The sequence below is a fragment of the Anomalospiza imberbis genome, chromosome 8, assembly GCF_031753505.1.
Source record: "Anomalospiza imberbis isolate Cuckoo-Finch-1a 21T00152 chromosome 8, ASM3175350v1, whole genome shotgun sequence".
Taxonomy (NCBI): Eukaryota; Metazoa; Chordata; class Aves; order Passeriformes; family Viduidae; genus Anomalospiza; species Anomalospiza imberbis.
The window spans coordinates 3363060-3384408 of NC_089688.1; the positions used below are offsets into that span (position 1 = coordinate 3363060).

The window sequence follows — 21349 nt, forward strand, 5'->3', positions numbered from 1 at the left end:
CACTCGCAGTACAGACAGCCCCCTTCATCTCCCAGAACAAATGGGGAAGGTGATAAACTGAATAATCTTTGCTAAAGAGGCAACACGTGTTCACAAACATGAACACGCAAACTCTTCCACATGGAAGATCCAAAGGCTCCCCAAATGAGCCCTAAAGTTTAATGTGAACCTAAAGATGGAATTTATTTAGAAATCCCTAAGAAAAGAAGTTGCAAAAATGCTGCAAATTTGTCTGTACAGCTTTGAGTCTATCACAACTACAGCCAGCGAGGTTTCCAGGGAAAGGGGAGTAAAGAAGTCCTGAAAGAACAGCCTGAAAACTCCCAAGTAGTAACAGGATGCTGAAGATGCTCTCCAAGATTTGGAATCAAAGGCAAACCTTGTGGTACTTTCTTCAAAGCTGGAGTGAGAAGAGGAAATGGCTGTCCTGGGATGGTGTGGAGGGATTAAGAGGAAGGAAATATTAAGCTGCACAGTCTTAGAGCAGGGTCTTGAGAAGGTACAGTTTCTCAACGGATTTTGATTCCTTACAATGGAGAATAATCCTGCTTGCTTCTCTCTCCCAGCCCCTGCACATTGCAAGAAGAATCCCATAGCACCCAGAAGAGCTTAAAAAAAGAAAATCTGTGGCAAAGCAGAAGACAATGCCAGCATGGAAGGATTTCAGAAACTGGAAAAACCATGGACACAGAGCTACTTCCCAAAGAAGATGAAGAGCTTTCGGTGTTTGGGGTTTAGTGTGATGCAAGATCATCCTGGGTGAATAATGAACTATTCTGGTGTTTCACACTCAGTACAAACCGAAGTTCCCCTTGCAGTCAGTTCACTTCAGGAGATTTTCAAGTACAACTTTTGTTCCTCTGCTTAGGGAAGTCCTGAGTCATCAATTTGGTTATCTGAGGTTAACTAATTCGGGGATGAAAATTAAAAACCTCAACATGTCTTGTGCAGAGGAGCTGTGAAAGGGGCTGTCACAAACAGCACTTGGGGCTGGGATTGACAGCGAAAGGGAGCTGAGCACCCCCGTATCAAAAAGCAGAAACTCAAGCAAACATATGTTGTGGCCATATTAGAACATGTCCTCTTCTCTTGTTCCCCACAAGGCACTGCTCAAGCAGATCCTAAAATACTTTTTCCTTGCTGGTGAGTATGGAGTGAGGTTTCAGGGCACTGTCATTCAACATCCTAAAAGCAAATCAGAAGCGCTGACGACTTCAACAAGACAATTTCAGTCCTTCTATATTCAGACATTAAAGCAGCCAATTACATTTTGGTCATGTTCTAAACCCTCTTCCATAACTAGATGGATGGTTTAAAATAATAATAATGGAAAATAGAAGCTGAGCCATTGCTATGATGCAGAAGAAGCCCAACATTTGTTCATCTCCTACGATTCCGTAGGCACAAGGACTCCTCATCTACCCTCATCTGAAGCACAGGAACTACAACTTCTGAGCAAGAACTGCTCCTCTGCCCAAAGAACAAAGGTAAATCTGCATTTATTTATTGCCTGGGGAGGTAATTCTGACACAACAGCTACATCAGTAGCCACCCACAAGGACCTGGTCAAAAGGCACCCCTGAAAGATTCCCCATTGCTTTTGGCAGCTCTGCAGAGTGTCTAAGACCCAACTCATCTCTAAGAGACATCACATGGGAATTAATTTTTATTTTAGCATCTGAAGGCTCTGCCAGATCTCCCAAAAGCTGCTTCATACACATAGTGATAATGGCTTAAACATTCTCCATTTCCATCCTCCATAAACACCAGACTCCTCTGAGCCTCACACGTAAACTGTACAAGGAATTTGTACTTCACTGAACTGAAACTCCTGTGTAACCCATTCTGCAGAATTTTTTTTGCAACTGCAGACTTTGTATGAGATCTTGATCTTTAATTGTCAGGAACACACTTTTTTGAAAGCAGCAAGAATATAGCCAATTTTTCCAATGACTCAAAGCAATCTGACATCATTCCTTGTGCCCAAATCTCCTACATGACTATTCATCAGCTCCTCCTTTAGGCCTTCATTCACTGAGGTTTAAAGAGAACACACATTAGGCAGTAAAAACTTACCTCTGCAGTTAAATTTGGCGGTGTCATAATGTCTTTCAGCACATCTGAAAAAGAAAAATAGACAAGAGTTCAACACAAGTCTCTGAGGCACTCCCAGCATCTGTCACACCCTGGAAAATCATGCATGCCCATCACCTTTATGATTTAAAACTAGAGGTTACACACAGAAAAAAAAAACTGTTTTGCAGCAGACTGCTCACTAAAATGTGAATTATTTTACTGAAAGGGAAATACTTACCCTCTGGTAATTGTAGTCCATGGCTATGTTTTAGTCAGTGTGACTCAATTCATGCAAGCACGAGTTGAGTATGCACCTTCTAACCCTGTGCACGAGCAGCTCCAGCACTGGAGCAGCTTTGTGCTGCCAAACACATGGAGAGAAGACAGCTATGACCTTCATGCAGGGATGCTGAACCCAGAACACAGCTCAGGGTGCCTCAGCAGCAGTGGGGGTGCTCAGAGCAATGGGGATCACAAGGATATCCACCACAAACCCCACTAATATTATCACAGAGATCACTTGGATCAAGCAGAGGTTGTGGCACTGCTCTGCCACTTGGCATTGATTCCTGAATTTAAGTGACCCCTGAAGGCCAGGCAGCCACACTCTCCCTCAGAAATGTGGGAAATTTCCCCTGAAAAATGACACGTTGAGTAGAAAACCATGAGGGACTAAAAAATAGTTTTGTTGATACCAAGGATACACAAGCAATGGCTGAACACAGCCAATGCAGAGCTCCTGGCTCAGCTGCACTAAATTTGTGGGTATTTGCAGCACATTTCTGAAGGCTCTGGAGATGCATCAGTCTCTCCCCACTCGAAGTGACCCTCTCCAGCTAGACAAGAACACAGCAAACCACACAGGATTTGCCTTGCCCAGGGATAAACAGCAGTGATGAGACACAAACCACCCCTCAGCTAGGCTCTAGACCAGCCAAACCAGCACACTAAGGAACAACCAGATCAGATCCTGGGCTAAGGGCAATGAAGGCAAGAGTGGATACCCTCCAGAATTTCCCTTGGAAGATGATGTGAGTGGAAGTGCAGTTCACAAAGGAAAACCGACAACAATCCTGCCAAGACCAGCTTGGATGGAGACCTGAGCAGCCCGATCTCAAGAATGGCATCCCTGCCCACAGCAGGGAGGTGGAACAAGATGCTGTTTAAGGTCCTTCCAACCCAAACCATTCTGGGATTCTGTGAAAGAGGACAGCAGGCTGAAGCACAACTGCTGGAGTCATTTCAGCAGACAAATCACACCTAGATCTTCAGCTCTGATTACAGCCTGTGCTCTTCACAGGACTCCAATTCCCACAGCAGTTTCAGGACTGCTATGAACTCATCTCTGCTTACCAGGTATGTTATGACTGCAGCCTTTGGAGCCATATGGAGCTTAGTTGACACTTTCAGACACACGAACTTCTGGACTGCTCCCTGTGTGACTGTAACTGGAGCCTGCCAGTGCTGCCCTGAGCTCTGCCCATGACACAGCCACAGGCAGGTCTGCTGGGGCTGCACATGATCTCAGGGCTTCCCTTTCCCTGAATTCCAGAGCCTTCTCAGCTCTACCCTCTGCTAGGGAAAAGCCTGGCAGCTTTCACAGCTCCAATCACATTGCTGACACTTCCTCTGGGTCAGAAGTGACCATGTTAAGCTGGCAGAGGGGACTCCCAAAAATATTATCTGCACTGGAGCCTTTGAGAAGAGAGCTGGTTGCAGGAGGTCCATCCAAGGGGGATGGAGCAGCCAGCAGCACAAGAGCTTTGGGAGCTGCTAGGAAGCAAAGCAAAACATCTTATCCAGGAAAGTTTCCTGCTTCCTTCTAAAGAAACACCCAGCTCAAATGGGCAGTAAGAGATGAAAGTCTTCAAAACATTTAAAAAATCCACAAATGGCAGAAAAAACATCAAATTTGGAACTTTGAGAGAATATCATTGAGCAGAGTATCATGAGGGATTAAAAAATAGTTTTGTTGATGCCAAAGATACACAAGCAATGGTTGAACACAACCAATGCAGAGCTCCTGGCTCAGCTGCACTAAATTTGTGGGTATCTGCAGCAGAAATCCCACCAACACAAACTGTGGGGATACTGGTGGGGCTTAATGCTTCAAGTGCATTTGGGGTGGGGGTTTTAAACACTATGATAACTCAAATAGCATCGGATCTCCAGATGAAACCTGAATATTTTTTGGCATTTTTGGGGTTAAGGAAGGGGTTGGCCGATTCTGGGGTTCTCCTTAGGATTAAAGTGAGTTTAAAGCAACCCAGAAGCAAAGTGCTGCCAGCCAAGCACCCTCCTGATCACTCATGGTGCCACTGCTGACAGGACTTGGGGCTTCCTCTGCCAGAGCCCAGCTCCAGGGACACAGCAAGCACAGAAAATCCCCATTTTCATCACAGCTCCTTTCTTTAACCACCTGCCTGCAGGACAGTTCAAGGAAACCCACTGGAGAAGATGGAGATGATTACAGCAGGGCAGGTGACAATCTGTCAGCATGGGAAGTCAGCAGATCCAAGTGGAAGAACAGATTTAAAGGAGATTTAAGGAGATTTAAAGCAGATTTAAGGAGAATACTGAAGAAACAGCAAAGGCAAACAAGAGAGGAGCAACACCAGAAGGAAAATTAAACTGCTCAAACTGCTGGGAAGTTAAAAGCCAAGACGTGAGGATGGGGCATAACTGACATTATTTCAGAAAAATCTCTAAATCCTTTTAGATAAAACTGCTCAATACATACATTATTATCAACTTCACGGAACAGCTACCTTAAGGGAACTCAAATCCCATGACAGATTTTGAAATAATTCTGACTATAATCACGTAACTCCTCTGAACTCCCACCTCCTCCTTTGAAACACAGACAATAGATCATTATTTACAAAGGATCAGCTTAATCTGAAGAAATGGAGTTCTCTGGAATACCTGATGGATGCAATTCCTTCTCATCTCCTGACCAAACATTGCCACAATTCACCTGATGGCATTTTATGTGTATAAATTTTGCCTGCATAAGCATTAAGATATCTCCAGACACTTTTATCCTCTGAAATGTTTCATCTGAGGATGAATAAAGTAATTCCAAATAAAAGCAAGATTAGTTTGTGATTGTTTTGCAGTTAACAACAAGAAAATCCATTTTTATATAAGGAACCCAAAGACAAAAACTTTGGCACACCTGGACAAGTTTTTTCCACAGCTGAAAACACACAAAGCAGCAACAGGAATGTCAAATTCATTTGTCTCATCACTGCTCTTCTCATTTAGAAACTTTAAAAAGCTGTTCCTGTGCACGGCTGGGGGACTGAGTTGTGCTTTTTTTACAGTAAAATGAGGCAGCTGGCAGACAGCAAAGTGGAAACTTAGCAAGGAGCTCCTAAGGGAGGTGGCACTTGAAAAGATGCTCATCAGTCTTCCTAAAAAGCCTCCTTTCTGACAAATTGACTCCAGCAGCCTCTGGCTGTTGCCTGGTACCTCTGGAGCCACACTGGAACAAGGGGCTCAGCACACCCAGACCCTGTCAGGGACACCAAAGCCACCCTTCCCAGCAGGTGACAGCTGCACTGGCCCCAGGCAGCAGCAGGAGATTGGCTTTAGCTGCCCTTGCTCTGCTGCTCAAAACAAGCAGGGGCTGCCAGGAGGCTTTGAGGGGAATGATGAACCAGGGGAGTTTGATTTTAAATGATCCAGATCTCCAGGAGATTCCAAAGGCAGAGAGCCAGGAGTTCCCTCCTCTACCTGCACCTCCATGCCAAGGAGCCATCAGCTCTTCTGGGAAGCACTGGCCTTTCCACCCAGAAACTTTATCCAGATATTAAAGGGGTGACACTCTGGAGAGCTCCTAAGCTGGAAAATCTAATCTGGCTACTGAACTCTATGAAAGGTGAGCAATGTCTCTCTTTTTATGTATCTTTTTCTGCCCCACAACAACTTCAATGACCACTGGATGGTTTCGCAGCTTCTACTGTCACTTCTCTCCAATATCAGGGAAAATTGATGCACAGTCCTTTAGCTAACTGAGAGGCAGATTTAAATCCTTATTTTAAAATATTTTGTTTTAATGACTGACAGATTACAATGTCATGCATTGCCTGGATTTCAGTACTACAGTAAATTTTCTATTAATTGTAGCTATTTAAAAACATATTAATTAAAAAACAATAAAGCTGTAACAGTTCAGAGACTCAATCTTCAACTTGGATTTTTAGGAAAAAAATGAGGGGCAGGAAAACCACAACTCTGACATCACTAAGTCATTTATACAAATGAAATTAGACTAAGCTAACAAATAAATTAGATGAAGGAACAGCAACAAAAAACAAACAAACAAACAAAAAACCAAAACCAGAAAACTCCTGTAACAGTTACAGCTTTCTGCAGAACTAAATATTCAGAGCAGTCAGAAACCACCACCAATTGTTCCAACAGCTTTTTCAAAGTAATAAACAGGGACACACAAGAAGAGGGAGGAAGCAAACAGAGCTTTGGTACCAATGCAGTTTGATTTAAAAAAATAGAGAAAATCCCAGGAAAATATTCATTTGGCAAATGGACATTAATACATGAGCAGAAAGCCTGCTGTGAATTACTTTTCACTTTTTAATCACATGGCCCAAGCTCCAGATGGGCTGGATGCCAAGTCATTTAAAAGCGTTCAAGTAACATGAATACACACCAGCATTTCATTTAACCTCACTCAGCTCCACTAAATGAAGTACCAGTGCTCTCAATCACGCTTAATTGTTTTAAGAAATGTGCAAAACATCTCCAGCTCTGCTTCAGGACAGCAACAAGCCACTTGCACTCTTCAGCTATTTTTAGAAGTCATTATTTTGGAGAATGTATCTTTAAGAGCATACTTACAGATTGTATATCTTGTAATGGTTTTTATGCTTTGAATCCAAAAACCTTCAAGAGAAAAAAAAAAAAAAAGTATGCATGAATATACATTGAATAATATTGACCTTAATTTGCAGCATCCTTAAAGCAGCACCCAGCATGTGCAATTCTGCATTCCCAGTCCCAGCCCTGCAGTGCCCCACAAATCAAGGAGGCAGCATGTTGGAAACCTCACCTCAAATAATCCAACAGCATGGATAACGCCACTAATGTAACTAAGGGAAGCAAGGTCTGACCTGAAGCTGAAATATTTACTGTACATGGACTGATTTCCTGATTCCTAAAACACCTGCAGGTCACCGTAAGAAGCTGAGGAAGGCTCGGTTATTTTCAAGCAGAAAGCACTGGTCACACCAGGTATCTGGAAACACTTCCTATTTAATCACCAATGCCAAATATTTTGCCACAAGGAAGAAAAGCAGGTAAAGTAACTCTTGTGGTCCAGTTCCAGCCAGAATCATTCACTTTAACCCCAGGTTTTTTATTATTTGCCACTGAAGTGCGTTCTCAGTGGTATTCTGGGTTTTGGAAGGAGGACCACTACACTTTTTCACACTCATTTCATTTCCATGCTCACTTTGGAACACAAACTTCCCAGACAAGCCTCGACGAGCCAAACTGCAAGCATGATTCATCAGAACTGCTGTGATTATATATGATGTGTCACCTGGCAATGTGCAAGAAGAAATAACATGCAAATGTTTACACTTAACATCATCAACAGTGTGTATCTGCACATCAGCCAGAAGGAATTTAATTAGCCATGACAGAACATGCTGTTCAAATTGAAAAGAAACACTAGCTGCTAAAATCCTGGAAAGCTCAAGCAAAAACAAGCTCTGGTTATCAGTCATAATATTCCAGAAGAACCTAGAACAGCTCTGTGGTTAAAGGCCTACACTAAAATAGGAACAGATGTGAGTGCTCCTCGTGAGTGTGAAACTCCAAGTGCAGCAGGAAAAAAATTCCATGACTGCCACTGGTGCCCCTGTTGGCAGGCTTGGAGAGCCTCAGGAAGATGGTAGGCACGGGGATTTGTTTCAGGAGATGTTCCTGTTTGTTAACACACACCAGAGAGTGAGGAGAGCTGGCTCTGCTCTTCCAGGAATATCCACACTGTGGAGTAAAAGCTTCCAGGCAAGGTTTTTAAGGACAAAATTCCATCCAAAACCTCTCCAAGTGTCAGTCACAGGAGACAGCCAGCAGTGCAGGTTGTACTTCCACCCAGCATTAGCCTAGAATTTGTCAGGGTACCAGCTATTCAGAAAAAGTCCACTGCTGGATCCTGGCTGAATACCAGCTGCTCAGGAGCTCGAGCACCTTGGATTTCTGCAAAAAAAGCACTTGGAAAGAAACTCCCCAATAAAAAGATGACTGGAGCATATGAGGACTGCAACATGCAGAATGCTGCATGATCACATTTTATTCTTGTTTAAAAAGAGAAGGCAACAAATGTAATAATACTTGACCATTCAGTTCCCTGCAGCCACTTGATTTACATCTCTGCTTATCTTAATTTGGCTGATGATGCTTTTAGGTGATCACTGCTCCTTTTGATCAGGGTTTATGGACAGCTTAATAATTATATAGGCATTCCAGTACTAAAATCTAATTTACACATATCTACCTACTCAACCACTAAAATATATTTTCCTTCATCCAGAAGCTACTGAAATCAAGGCTGTGAATGGATAGAGGGCCTTCAAAGACTCCTGCCTCTCAATATTTATTTACATTATTCCCATGTTAGATTAGATATTGGGAAGGAATTGTTCCCTGAGAGGGTGGGCAGGCCCTGGCACAGGGTGCCCAGAGCAGCTGTGGCTGCCCCCGGGTCCCTGGCAGTGCCCAAGGCCAGGATGGACAGGGCTTGGGGCAGCCTGGGACAGTGGAAGGTGTCCCTGCCATGGCAAGGGTGGAAGGAAGTGGGCTTTAAATACCTTCCAACCTAAACCATTCTGTGATTTATCCAAAGTCCAGCCTTTGCCCCTAGCCCCCAGTTTTCAAAGGTGGATTATCCAGGGACTGGGTATTCCATCAGCTTGAAGAAAAGGTGCCTCTGACTGCTGGGAAAGAAAACTGGCTGGAGAGGTGGAGTTTGTGGCTTGGGAGGGATCTTGAAGTCCATCCAGTGCCACCCCTGCCATGGGCAGGGACACCTCCCACTGTCCCAGGCTGCTCCATGCCCCAAAGTCCAACCTGGCCTTGGGCACTGCCAGGGATCCAGGGGCAGCCCCAGCTTCTCCAAGCAATGCTTTCCTGTGTGCACTAGAGAACACGGCTTCCCCCTCTGTTACCAATCCAGGCACACACAGACACACCCCAGGAGTGTCTCCTGCCTGCTGCACTGACCCTCACTGATCTGCCCAGCCCTGGAGAAGTGATGACTTCTCACCAGGGCAGCAGAGAATGCAGGCACTGCACTTCCCCCAGCCAGCTCAGCTCCAGGCTCTGACACTCTCAGTGCTATTTGGGGATGGTGATTTTCGTCATGACAGTGGAACATGCAAAACCAACCCCCTGGAGCCCAGCTGAGTTCAGCTGTGCAGGGAGCCACTGCCTCCAGAGCGCTGGCTGTCAGGTGAGGCTGACGAGTCCTCCCAGGGAGGGGATGCAGGAGCTCAGCTCACTTCTGTCCCAACCTGGATGCAATCCCCATGGAAATTCCTGCAGCTCTAGTTCTGCCTGCCAACAACTGTAGAATTATGGAATCTCAGAACAATTGGGTGGGAAAAGACCCTAAAGTCCATCCAGTGCCACCCCTGCCTGGCTCCAGCGCCATCAGCAACTCAGTGGCCTCCTCTGGACTTGCTCTAAGAGTTCCACATCCTTATGTTGGAGGCACCAGAATTCCAGGTGGGGTCTCACCTGAGCCCAGGGGCAGAGGGGCACAATCCCCCCCATCCCCTCCTGCCCACGCTGGGGCTCAGCCCAGGGCACGGGGGGGTTCTGGGTCCCAGCTCTCACCCCCAGCACCCCCAGCTCCTTCTCCAGGGCTGCTCCAGCTGCTCATCCCCTGGACTGATCCTGGGAGCTGCCCTGAGCCAGGTGTAGAACCTGCACTTCACTTTGCTGGACTCCATGAGGTTGGTGCAGGCTCAGCCCTCCAGCCTGTCCAGGTGCCCCTGGATCCATCCCTTCCCTCCGGCGTGTGACTGACACCCACAGCTCGGTGTGACCACTGGATGCGCTGAGGGTGCCTCAATCCCACTGCCAGTGTCACCCACAGAGCTGCTGAGCAGCACCAGCCCCTCAGAGACCCCCACTGTGCCCTGGTCTCCACAGGGACCAGGAGCTGCTGCCCACACCACTTTGCCTGCAGCCATCCAGCCAGTCCTGTATGCAGCGAGTGCCCACCCATCAAATCCATGTCCCTCCAGCTCAGACAGAGGATGCCATGTGGGAACACTGCACATTTATGAGACACTGACACCCTCTGTGGCACCTCCCAGCTGGGAGAAGCACCACCTTGCCCAGACACACCCAACACCTTCCCTGAAAACCTTCCTGCATGATCCCTTACCCCAAAGGCAGAGTCTCCCACAGAGCTACTGAGCTCATGACTCCAAATCATCTCTAAAGCACCACGGCTTCACAAAAATCACAACTTTGAATCCTAAAACCACAAACTTTTAGCAGTTCCTACTAAGTGTTTAGTTTTTAATGCAACCTCTCAAACTCTCCAGGTAGGGTTTTAGCTAAATGAATTACAATAGTGCTCCCACACCACTCTCCACCTCTTCCTCAATTGCAGCCAGCAGTTCAGAGTAATGACTTCATCTGAAGTTAAAAATGACAACCTATAGGGGCTTTTTTACCAGCAGTAAGAGATTTTAGGTCATCTTTCTCCTTGTCCATAATTATTCAATACAAGCAAATGTAAAAGCCTTTATTTAAAGTAACTTACTTTTACATTTAGTATTTAAAACATGTTTCAAATTTACTATTTGAAACAAATGTTTACTACATTTAAGATATGAAATCAAAATTTACTAATGAAGCACTTCACTTATCAACTGAAGAAAGGATAAGGGCAAACTTATCCTGAAATACCATCAGTTACCTGAGAAACTCTTGACACTGAAGAGAGTCATTGGATTGGTGTCTTTCTGTAAGTAAATAACCTCTTTTTATTCCAACACAACGTCCTGAAGTTAAACTTTCCCCAGTAAAAAAGCAGATTACATGCATTTTTTTTGCCATTTTTTGTTGTTTCCAACATTTTCCAGGATAGCTATTAAGGCAACATCTACAAGATGCAAAAAAATCTCAGCATTTCTACAAGTCAGAACACACAGCCTTTCCTCAGCAGGACATAAATGAGTGCAGAAAAGATTATTCAAAGTTTTATAAGTGAAGGAAAAGAAAAATAAAGCCTTACCTTACTACATCATCAATGTTGTTCCGGTACACTCCTTCAAGCCTCTCTGCAGGAAAGCCCATAGCAATTATGTTTGGATAAATATCTGAATATGCAAGTTATGGAAATATTTATAAAGCATGTGAAATGTCTACAAAAGCATTACATAGATATTAATCAGATGTTTAACTATAGCCAAATCAGAGCAACAACTCAACAGACTGCATGCAATAGGTGGGAATGTGCAGATCTGAAAAGGATTATATACCTTGCTTATTAAAAAAAACCCTAATAATCACCCACTTCCGAACAAATACCCTTATTTCTTATTCTGAACTACCTGCAATTCACTTGCCAAAAGCAACCCAAGATAAAAGAATTTAAGAAAATTACCTCTTAGCCAAACAAATCAATGGTAAGGGAAAAGAGCAAATAAGAAAATGTTAAGTTTACATTTAGAGTTGATATAGTAAAGAACTCACAACTGCTAGAAAATTGCTGGTATTTATTTTCCCTGTGGTGAAATGATATATGGATTTTTTTTTAAACAGAGTTCCAGAAAAGAAAGTCCTCCCAAGTTTAAAGCATTATTAGAAATGATAATGTAGTGCAAAAGCTCAGCTGAAGAGTGAACCAGAAATGAAAGCAGCAGCTCAAAACAACCCATACCCTGCCACATTAACATACTCCTCCTCAAACTAATTTTAGCAGGAGCAAGAACAAAGCATGATATGTTTGAAGCTGGCCCTGCTTTAAAAAAGGGGGGCTGGAGGAGGTGATTTCCAGAGGGCCCTCTCAACCTAAATTATCCCACCCTTTTAAGACTCATTTTTATTTTCATGGTCAAAATATACCAAAGCTCCAAAGAATAATCACATCAGAATGGGAGATAGTGCATTGGCTTCCAAGATACTAAAATTCCAGCTACTTGTGCACAAAGAAAAGCCTGAAGTAGGACACAAACTACTCTACTCCACCCTTGCAAAATTCCCACAAGTCCTCAAGAGCAGAGCAGCACAGACCAAGTTCTGCATTGACACCATTAACTGCAAGGCTTCAGAAAAACATTAGGAACTGAATACACGGAAATAATGTTTTGTACTCTTGAAAAAAAAAAAAATTAGCATTTACTGTGTTGTAATCCAAGTATTAATAGACATTGGTCTGCTTGGGCCATTCAAGAGATCATTTGTACAGACAAAGAGAAAAATATGAAAAAGCTTTGGAGTAAGCCAAATAAATATTTGTGGCTGCTTTAAATACAGACACTGAAACAGGCTTGTGTCCGGTTTCCAGTTTATTCTGTACTTGCCCAAACACTAAAAAAAAAAACACTTATTGGGGAAAAAAATCAAACCAAACATTAAAGTCCTTAACTTACAACGCTTGGGATAACCTCAAATCACAAACTTTGAATTTCCCTCTGATCTATTTTACTCAGCAAGCAGTTCACACCTCTTTAATTAACAAAAGGTGTGACATAATTAGCAATGTCTTCACTGTTTTATCAGTTATTCCCTGCCATAAGCAGAAGAAACTGGTTCTTTATTATATTAATTGTGAATTACCAGGCTAATACACCCCATCACTCCCTCCTCCTTCCCAATTTCAGCCTGATTCCTACCTACTCCCAGTTTCAGCGTTTATCCTCCAAAGCCCATCCTTGTGCATCCTGCTCTGAGCAGCAGGGCTACACAAACCATAAATTACCACAGCAAAATAATCCAGTATATCAATCTGCTTTCCACAGCACTTCTCATGGAAGGCAAGCCCTCATGCTGGCAACAGGGGGAAAACAATTTCATTTTGACACATCAAAACAAAACTCAGTTTCAGCTGCAGCATCACCCATGGGACAGATGCCCAAACTTCACCCAATTGTGAGTGACTTGCCTCCACTTCTATTTGCAATCATGAGCTTTCCTACATTTGTTCAGGCACTGCAGCCCGTGGTTGATGTTCAGATGCTTCTCCTCTCCCAGGGGCTGAGACAGGAGATACTTTCCAGGATTCCCAGCTGGTGCAAGATGGGAGAGAGGCAGACACACCCCCCGAGCCAAGGGAACAGAACATCTTAACAGCCTGCTCACACACTGCTCCAAACACCAAAGCCTCCAAACACGCAGGCACAGGCAGATAAAAAGTTCCAAAATAACCGGGGCGCTCCCAGGCTGCTGGAAGCACAATTCCTGCTCAGCTCCCTCACTCAAGGGCACAGCTCGCAGCCATTCCTGCTCCCAAACTGCTGCATGGCTGCTCCACAGCACCCAGCAGGCTGGGAAAGCCCTCTAGGATCAGCAGTGCAGCCTCGGAGTGACCACCACCTTGGCAACCAGGAATCACTGGCAACGCTTAAGCTGATCCTGGCACTGCCCCAGGCCAGGCTGGACAGGGCTTGGAGCAGCCTGGGGTGGTCGAAGCTGTCCCTGCCCGTGGCACTGGGTGGCACTTTAAGGTCCCTTCAACCGTTCCATGATTCTGTGACCATTACAATTATTTTTACATTTTAAACCAAAAGTGGGAATTGCAAAAGGTGTTGCCCAATATGCCAGTAAGGAAAGACAATGAAAAAATACTTCAAATAGGGTGGGGGGAGGGAAATATGAATCTATTTACTGAGGCCACCTCAACATCAGGAAGAGCAACTTCCCTGGAGGGTAACAGAGCACTGCCCAGGGAGGGTGTTGAGTTTCTCTCTCTCTCTGGAGACATTCCAAGCCCACCTGAAGTGCTCCAGAGTCAGCTGCTCCAGGTGACCCTGCCTGGAGAGAGAGTGGGACTGGATGATCTCCAGAGGTCCCTTCCAACCCCAGCTATTCTGTGAGCCTGTGATGTTGATTCACTGAAAGTGTTTTCTGTGATCTGGGGCTTTGCAACGTGACAGCACAAAAACCCAACTCAACTGTTGCTCAAAATTAAATATCCAACAGGGAGCCTCATGGGGAGGAAGGGCTGTTTTTAGAAAAACACGATAATTTTTTTAAACAGGCAAGCCAATGTCTCCCCCACCTAAATATAATCTTCCTGAAGCACCTCAGTGATTATCTCAAAGCATTAGACTGGAATGCAGCTCACAGCCACTGCTGACTCACCCTGGTGTCTGCACAGGGCTGGTGCCAAAGGACACGGCCCCAGCGACGCCCTTCCAGGCACCAGGCTCCCTGTGCTCCCAAGGAAAGCAGGAGCAGCAATCACAAACCCATTCTTACTGCTGACAAAGAGAATTTGGGGTCTTTTCAATACATGCTGACAGAAATACTCCTGACAGCACGGTGAAGAGATGCAGAACCATCAAATATCCCGAGCTGGCAGGGACCCACAGGGATTCATCCAGCCCAACCCTGGCTCTGCACACACACCCCAACAGTCCCACCCTGTGCATCCCTGAGAGCATGGTCCAAGTGCTCCTGGAGCTCTGGCAGCCTTGATGTGCTGCTCTGAAACTCCTGTGGTGGTTCAAACAATTAAAGAATGCCTTTGCTTTAGGGAGCATTAAGATGGAAGAACAGAATGGAAGTGGTGCTGCTGTTTGCACAGATGAATTAAATCTCTGAGCAGAAAGTTTCATCACTTAAATGGAAAAGTTGTCATAAAGCCAACTTCTTCCACCCATCCTATGAAAAGATACCCCAAGATCTGCAGCAAGTGGAGGGCATGGTTGTTCCTGCATCCCTCCCAGCTTGTTTTTATCCCTATGCTGGGGAATGAAACTCCTCTTCAGGGACAGGGACAGCCCCTGACCACTGCAAGGACCAGTTCAGGAGCAACCATCCACTGAGCATCACCTTCAGCAGGCTCTGCTCTCACCAGCCAAGCACAACAGCTCACAGACACCCCTTTTCACACCTCACTTCATTTAACATCGCTTTCCAAAGCTCAAATTAAGATATTCACTACCAAAATGAGATTTCTTACACAGGAGCTTGGGAAGCTGGGCTTCCATTCAAAGGAAGAACTCTGAGTCATCATGAAATTGGTAACCATACTGCCAATTTTAGAAATCTGGGAGAACTGATCACTTAAAACGTGCAACAAGCTCATTATCAATTCCAAGCTTTTTTTTTTTTTTTTTTTAAGACAGGAAAACAAAAATGGAAAAAGTCTCAGTCATTTACTGAGGCTGTTCAACACATGCAAAAACAAAGTCAACCAAAGTGGTATAACTACCAAAATTTCATAGGATCATAAGATATGCTGAGTTGGAAGGAACCCACAAGAATCCACAAGCATTAGAAATGGGCTTTCTAAAAAAACATAAAATAAATCCCATCACATTTTGCCAATATAGCTTTTTTCTAAGATACTCATTCCCAAAATTGGTTCTAACAGTTTTTAAAGTACTCATTCATTTCTCAGTCTTGTAAACATGGAAAGTGGGATTTTAGTTAGTGCTGATAAAAAAAAAAAAAAAAACCACACTACCATGGACAGGCCCATGATCACAGAACCACAAATATCCTAAGCTGGAAGAGATCCCCAAGGATCATCCAGTCCAGCTCCTGTTCTTGCCCAGACACCCCAATAACCCCACCCCGGGCATCCCTGGAGAGGTGTCCAAACCCTCCCGGAGCTCTGGCAGCCTCGGGGCCGTGCCCATTCCCTGGGGAGCCTGGGCAGTGCCAGCACCCTCTGGGGGAAGAACCTCTCCCTGAAATCCAACCTAAACCTCCCCTGGCCCAGCTCCAGCTGCTCCCTGGGTCCTGTCCCTGTCCCAGAGAGCAGAGTTTGGCTGCAGCCCCTGGTGAGGTCTGACCTGAGTCTCCTCCAGCTGAACAAATCCAGTGCCCCCAGCTGCTCCTCACGCAGCCCCTCCAGACCCTTCCCCAGCCCCATGTCCCTCCTTTGGTCACTCTCTGGCAGCTTTACACCTTTTCTGTACTCTGGTGCCCCATGACACACAAGGCAGAACACCAGAACGTCCTCCACTCAAGTTCTTATCACCAGCTACACAACTGCACTTCCAAAGGAGCCAAGACAACACTGTGCTGTGCCCAAGGAACCTTAAAATCACAACACCCAATTATCTGCTAAGTCACCCAATGCCACAACGATGCTTTGTCAATACTGACACCAGACCAATGCAAATAATCCATGTGCCACTGCAGAAATGCCTTTGCTCTAATGCTGCTCACAGGCTGAACAAAACACTCTCCTTAAAGCCTGAAATCATTCCCACATTGCTGAAGATGACAGTCTTTCCAGTTGCTATGAGAAAAATCCTGGATCATTATGCAAATCAGCTGTTATAATCACTTTCAAAAATAGCTGTCTATATATTCACATTATGCCAAGACCAAATTAAAGAATATGCAGTGTACACTTGCAATTTTTTACATACATAGATATATAAAAGTAAATTACTCATGTTGGTCCTGTAACTGATTTTGCTCACAAATTCAGACTTTTTCCTAATAATGGAAGGTGGCCAAAAAAGCATAGCAAAACATTTACCAATTCTTAATTCTTAAACAGTCACAAAGAAGCTGCAAAAAACCAACAGCTGCAGCTTTTCCTGCAATGATCCACACTGTCAGTTAGTAACTGTAGCATCATTATAATGTCTGAGTGATTTTATGAAGTTCTCTGTTTCCAAGTATTTAACCCCTGATCCTCACTCTGCTCTAAAGGTAGCTGTAACAGGAAAACAAAGAGCAAATGACCCCATCTCCTATTTTATAGGCAGGCCAGAGCATGCCGTGCTTCAGATTTTACACACAGCTTTTTAAACCCAACACCGAGAGAGGCTTTACATCAAAACACAAATGAAAAAACTTTAAAACTCATAGCCCTTTGCAATTTTACAAATATTTATTATTTACAAGGGCTTGGAACAAAAGGAGAAGGGGGAATGGCTTCCCACTGACAGACAGAAGGCTTATATTGGATATTGGGAAGAAATCCTTCCCTGGGAAGGTGGGGAGGCCCTGGCAGAGGCTGCCCAGAGAAGCTGTGGCTGCCCCTGGATCCCTGGCATGTCCAAAGTCAGGATGGATAGGGCTTGGAAAGAGCTGGCATCATGGAAGGTATCCCTGCCTATGGCAGGGGGTGGGACTGGATGAGCTTTTAGGTTCCTTCCAGCCCAAACCACTTTGGGATTCTGTGAATCAAAGGCTTCAGGAAGACCTAGCAAGCAGTAGATTTCTTATTTCTTTAGAAAGCAAATTTCCAAGAAGCTGAGTGTTCCTGAAGCTGTGAATGATGGGGCTGTTCAAGTTGTGCTCTGGAGCTAAAAACCTTACTGCACATCCTGAACCTGGCACCTGCAAATCAAACAATAACAGTCCATTTCTCCCAACCCTCAGCTTCCAGCTCCCAAACTGGAATTTCATTTAACAAAGAACAGCCTTAAATCGAGGAATCTACAGCCTGAAAAAAAGCTTCACAGCTGCCAGGAATGCTAATTTTCCCTTCCAGTTCAGGCTAGGGGAGGTTTGGCCTTGCTTTAATCTGCTCCCCACCAGCCCACTCGTCATGTGCTGCCAGCTCTGCTCCGTGTCACCCTCACCCTCCTGCCTGCGAGGGGACGCACCACCAGCGCGGGGTGGCCAAGCTGTCACTGCCAAGTCCCGTTTGACAGCAAAGCCCAGGAGCAGAGGCACAGCGTGGCTTTGAAGTGTCCCCAAGTTGCTCTGCTGTCTGAATTAGGCTGCAGGTTTCACAACCCTGGCTGCAAGAGCCGTGTGAGGTGGTCTGCCGGTGCAGCTGGGCCGAAACGATCGCCTGGTGACCTCCAGCCCTTTAACTCCAGCTTAAACAAGTCCACAGAGCAACAGCGAGGGAGAAAAAAACCAGCACTGTTCTAAGTGTTCAACAGCTTGACAGCCTGGAGCTACGGGGGGAGTGTTACAAGAAGTGTCCACACTCCATCCTCAAACAGATTTAAGAGCCCTGACAAATGGCCAAGCTCTTATTAGTGCCATTTGCTTGACAGCATCCCAACAGCAAAAAAGAAAATGACATAGGAAAATACACCCAGACAAATCTAGAAGACTTTCCTGACATGTATGCTGTTTGAGCTGTACCCACGAGTGCCTTCTTTATTTAACAGGCAGCATTTCTATTAGCCAGCATGAAATGCAAAATAAGTTTAGTATTCTTCTATGAGCCTGGATCATCAGGAAGTACAGAGGAAATGAACAGGAAGAAAGTTCTTCAGAGCAAAGGAGGATTCCTTGTAGCCAGCCAGCTGCACTTGTCAACTCTACCATCTGTGCCTTGAACAACAAGCAAAGGGACCAACTCAGATGTGGCTGAAACATTTTATCATTTAGAAGAAATGCATTTAACCCCTTGATGCTCCATACTCCAACACAGACTCTTTTTCCCCCCAATTTTTTAGGTTTTTTAAGCTTTCAGCCTGCAATTTAAATGCAACAACCTAGCTAAGAAGTAACTGCAATTCCTTCATATCCAGGAGGCAAAGCTGTCCACATGAGGTCATGGGGCTGACTACAGGTCTGGAGGGGAACTCAAATTCCCACAGCATAAAGAAATAAATCAGAAGGTGCCTCAGGAGGATAGGCCAGGTTATCTACAGGCACAGCTCACTTCTGGACCTGCTCATTATATTGCATTTGGGAGTCATCCCAGAGCAAGAGTCTCTTCCTTCATCTGTGAGGTGGAGCAAATGCGTCCAGGAACTCTCAGCCACATGGAGGCTCTGCTGGAGAGCTAACAGGGTCACGTTAAGACTGGGGGGGAAAAACCCACAGACCTCACAGCATAAATAGAAAAAATGGTAACAAAGGCATGAAAGATGATGGCTGCTCTAGAGAACAGCTTCTACTGACAAAAGCTGAGAAAAAGACACATGAAACTTCCATTTCAAAATGGTCTGGAATCATAAAGATACAAAAGCATGCACAGTAAAGGAAACATGAGCTCTTGTGTAGAGCTGCAATAAATGTTTGAACAATGCTCTTAGGCACAAGGTGGGATTGTTGGGGTGTCCTGTGCAAGGCCAAGAGCTGGACTTTGATGATCCCTGTGAATCCCTTCCAACTCATGAAACCCCTCTAAAATAGCAGACCATATTAAAGACACAGAAAAGCTGCCCTTCCCATTCAGAAAGAGCTAACTGCAAACAGGAGCATAATGACTCATCAGACTCTGTGTTATTGATACAAACTTTGACAGAACTCTTCAGCTGTGAAGGCAGAGACCGGGCCTCGACTCCCTAACTCAACCCCAAATCCAGACCTACAATCCCAACAGATTTCCAGAGGGAAACATGCAGAGGTCCAGTAAAGAAAGTTCTTTTGTTTCTGCTGACATTTGGAAAGGCCACATCCCATCTTTCCATAGCCAGCCTGGCATCCCAACAAGCTGCAACAACACATGGTGGCCCAAGGATGATGGTGCAGAATCCCATGATCAGTGAGGTTGGAAAATCCTCTGGGATCATCAAATCCACCCTGTGACTGATTCCTCACCCTGTCACCCAAACCAGAGCATCAGGTGCCACATCCAGGTGGGCACATGAGGCAAGACAGGGACTGAGCAGATCCCCTCCAGAGGAACCAATGCTGTGAGCAGCTGGACTACCACATCTCAATTTGAGCTTTTAAGTGCCAAACTGACCTGTTTTAACCATCAACCCAACTCAGTATGAGCCCTTTCAAGCAGAGCTATGAGATGTCAACGTGCGTTCCCCAGCACACCACCCCACTCTGCAGGATCTCCCTGAACCACCACTGTGTACTTAAGCATGTCCTAACCTCAAACACCCCCAGAAAAACACAGGAATTTTATTCAGTAAAGAGAAGCCAGCACAGAAGAGTCACTACTTTGATATTTACTGACAGGAAGTGAAAAATGGCTCAGACTCAACTTTTTGCAAGCCTGAAAGAACATCCAAAAACTTTCAGAGACAAGGGAATTTAAAATAGCTATGGAGCTGGAGGACAAATAGGGCACACAAAAAACCTTCCTAGAACAGAAACTACAAAAAGTAGGGTTTGTATGGATTTATCAAACCTCAATCTGTGGGAGGTGGATCAAGAGAAGATGAAAGGTGAATGGCAAAACAAGACACAAGGCCATTCTAATAAACCATTACTCAAACAATAAGCCCCAAGTAGATATTTTTATCCGAACGAGATCTGGTGTTTCCTCCTCTAAATGCTAGCATAAGAAAGGACATTACTTCTCTAACTCACCCACACAAGAAATGAAAGAACAGAAAATACACAACTCTTCAGTTGTAGCCCTATGTATACCCAGGCAATGCAATGAATTAAGCAGAGGCCTCTAAGAAAATTAATCATGCAATTAAAAGCTATTATACTACAGCTCCACAAAGGCAGAATTAAGTTTATAAAGACGTTTCTTAAGCACTTCACTACAAAAAACTGGATATTAAGCAGTTTTTCTGCACTGCTGCACGCTGGGGCTGTGGAGCTGGGAGTTCATCTTTAAAGGGAACAATGCCAGCTTTTGCAATAGTCATCATCCCAAACACAGAGCAGTTGAGTTTAATTTTTTTAGCTGCACAGTCAATTACCATTTGAATCACAGAGCCACCACTTGAGCTACATTGCCTAAGAATCGTTATTAAGATAACCTAGATTTATGCAGCATGATACAGGGCCTAATTGCACAATTATTTACTTCCATTCTACAAAAATGCCTTTTTTTTTTTTTCCAGGGCCTCACAGGCAAGACAGCAAACGAGGCAGATGACGACAGGAGCAAAGAGGATGCTGGCTTGAATTAGAAACTGGAACAAGGATTTGTTTACATCTGAAATATCAACCTGGGCCTAAGACACATCCAAAAACTAACAGAACCCAAAGGAGAGTCAACCACCTCAAATAATCCATGTTTCAGAAGACATCCTGCTCTACAAGGCCACACATTTCCATATAAATTCCCTTCTTACAGCCCAGAAATCACCATTCCAGTAACTCACAGGAAAGCACAAACGTGCACAGCTTTAATCCCAAAAAACCTTCACCCAAGTGCCAAATCAAAGGAGCCCACACCTCCCCTAGGATTTAAGATGAGGCACAGGGC

The 21349-nt window shown here is 44.8% G+C and overlaps 1 protein-coding gene across 2 annotated transcripts in view; it reads right to left on the reverse strand.

Annotated features, from left to right (window-relative positions):
• The window catches only part of PTEN (phosphatase and tensin homolog), a 49043-nt gene that overhangs the window by 21375 nt on the left and 6319 nt on the right, over positions 1–21349 (reverse strand). For both annotated transcript variants that reach the window (XM_068197005.1, XM_068197006.1), the window contains 3 exons: positions 11357–11441; positions 6940–6984; positions 2077–2120 (listed from right to left, as the gene is read on the reverse strand). In XM_068197005.1, coding sequence (XP_068053106.1) covers positions 2077–2120; positions 6940–6984; positions 11357–11441 — 174 coding nt within the window. Of the gene's footprint in view, positions 1–2076; positions 2121–6939; positions 6985–11356; positions 11442–21349 lie in introns of those variants that run through there.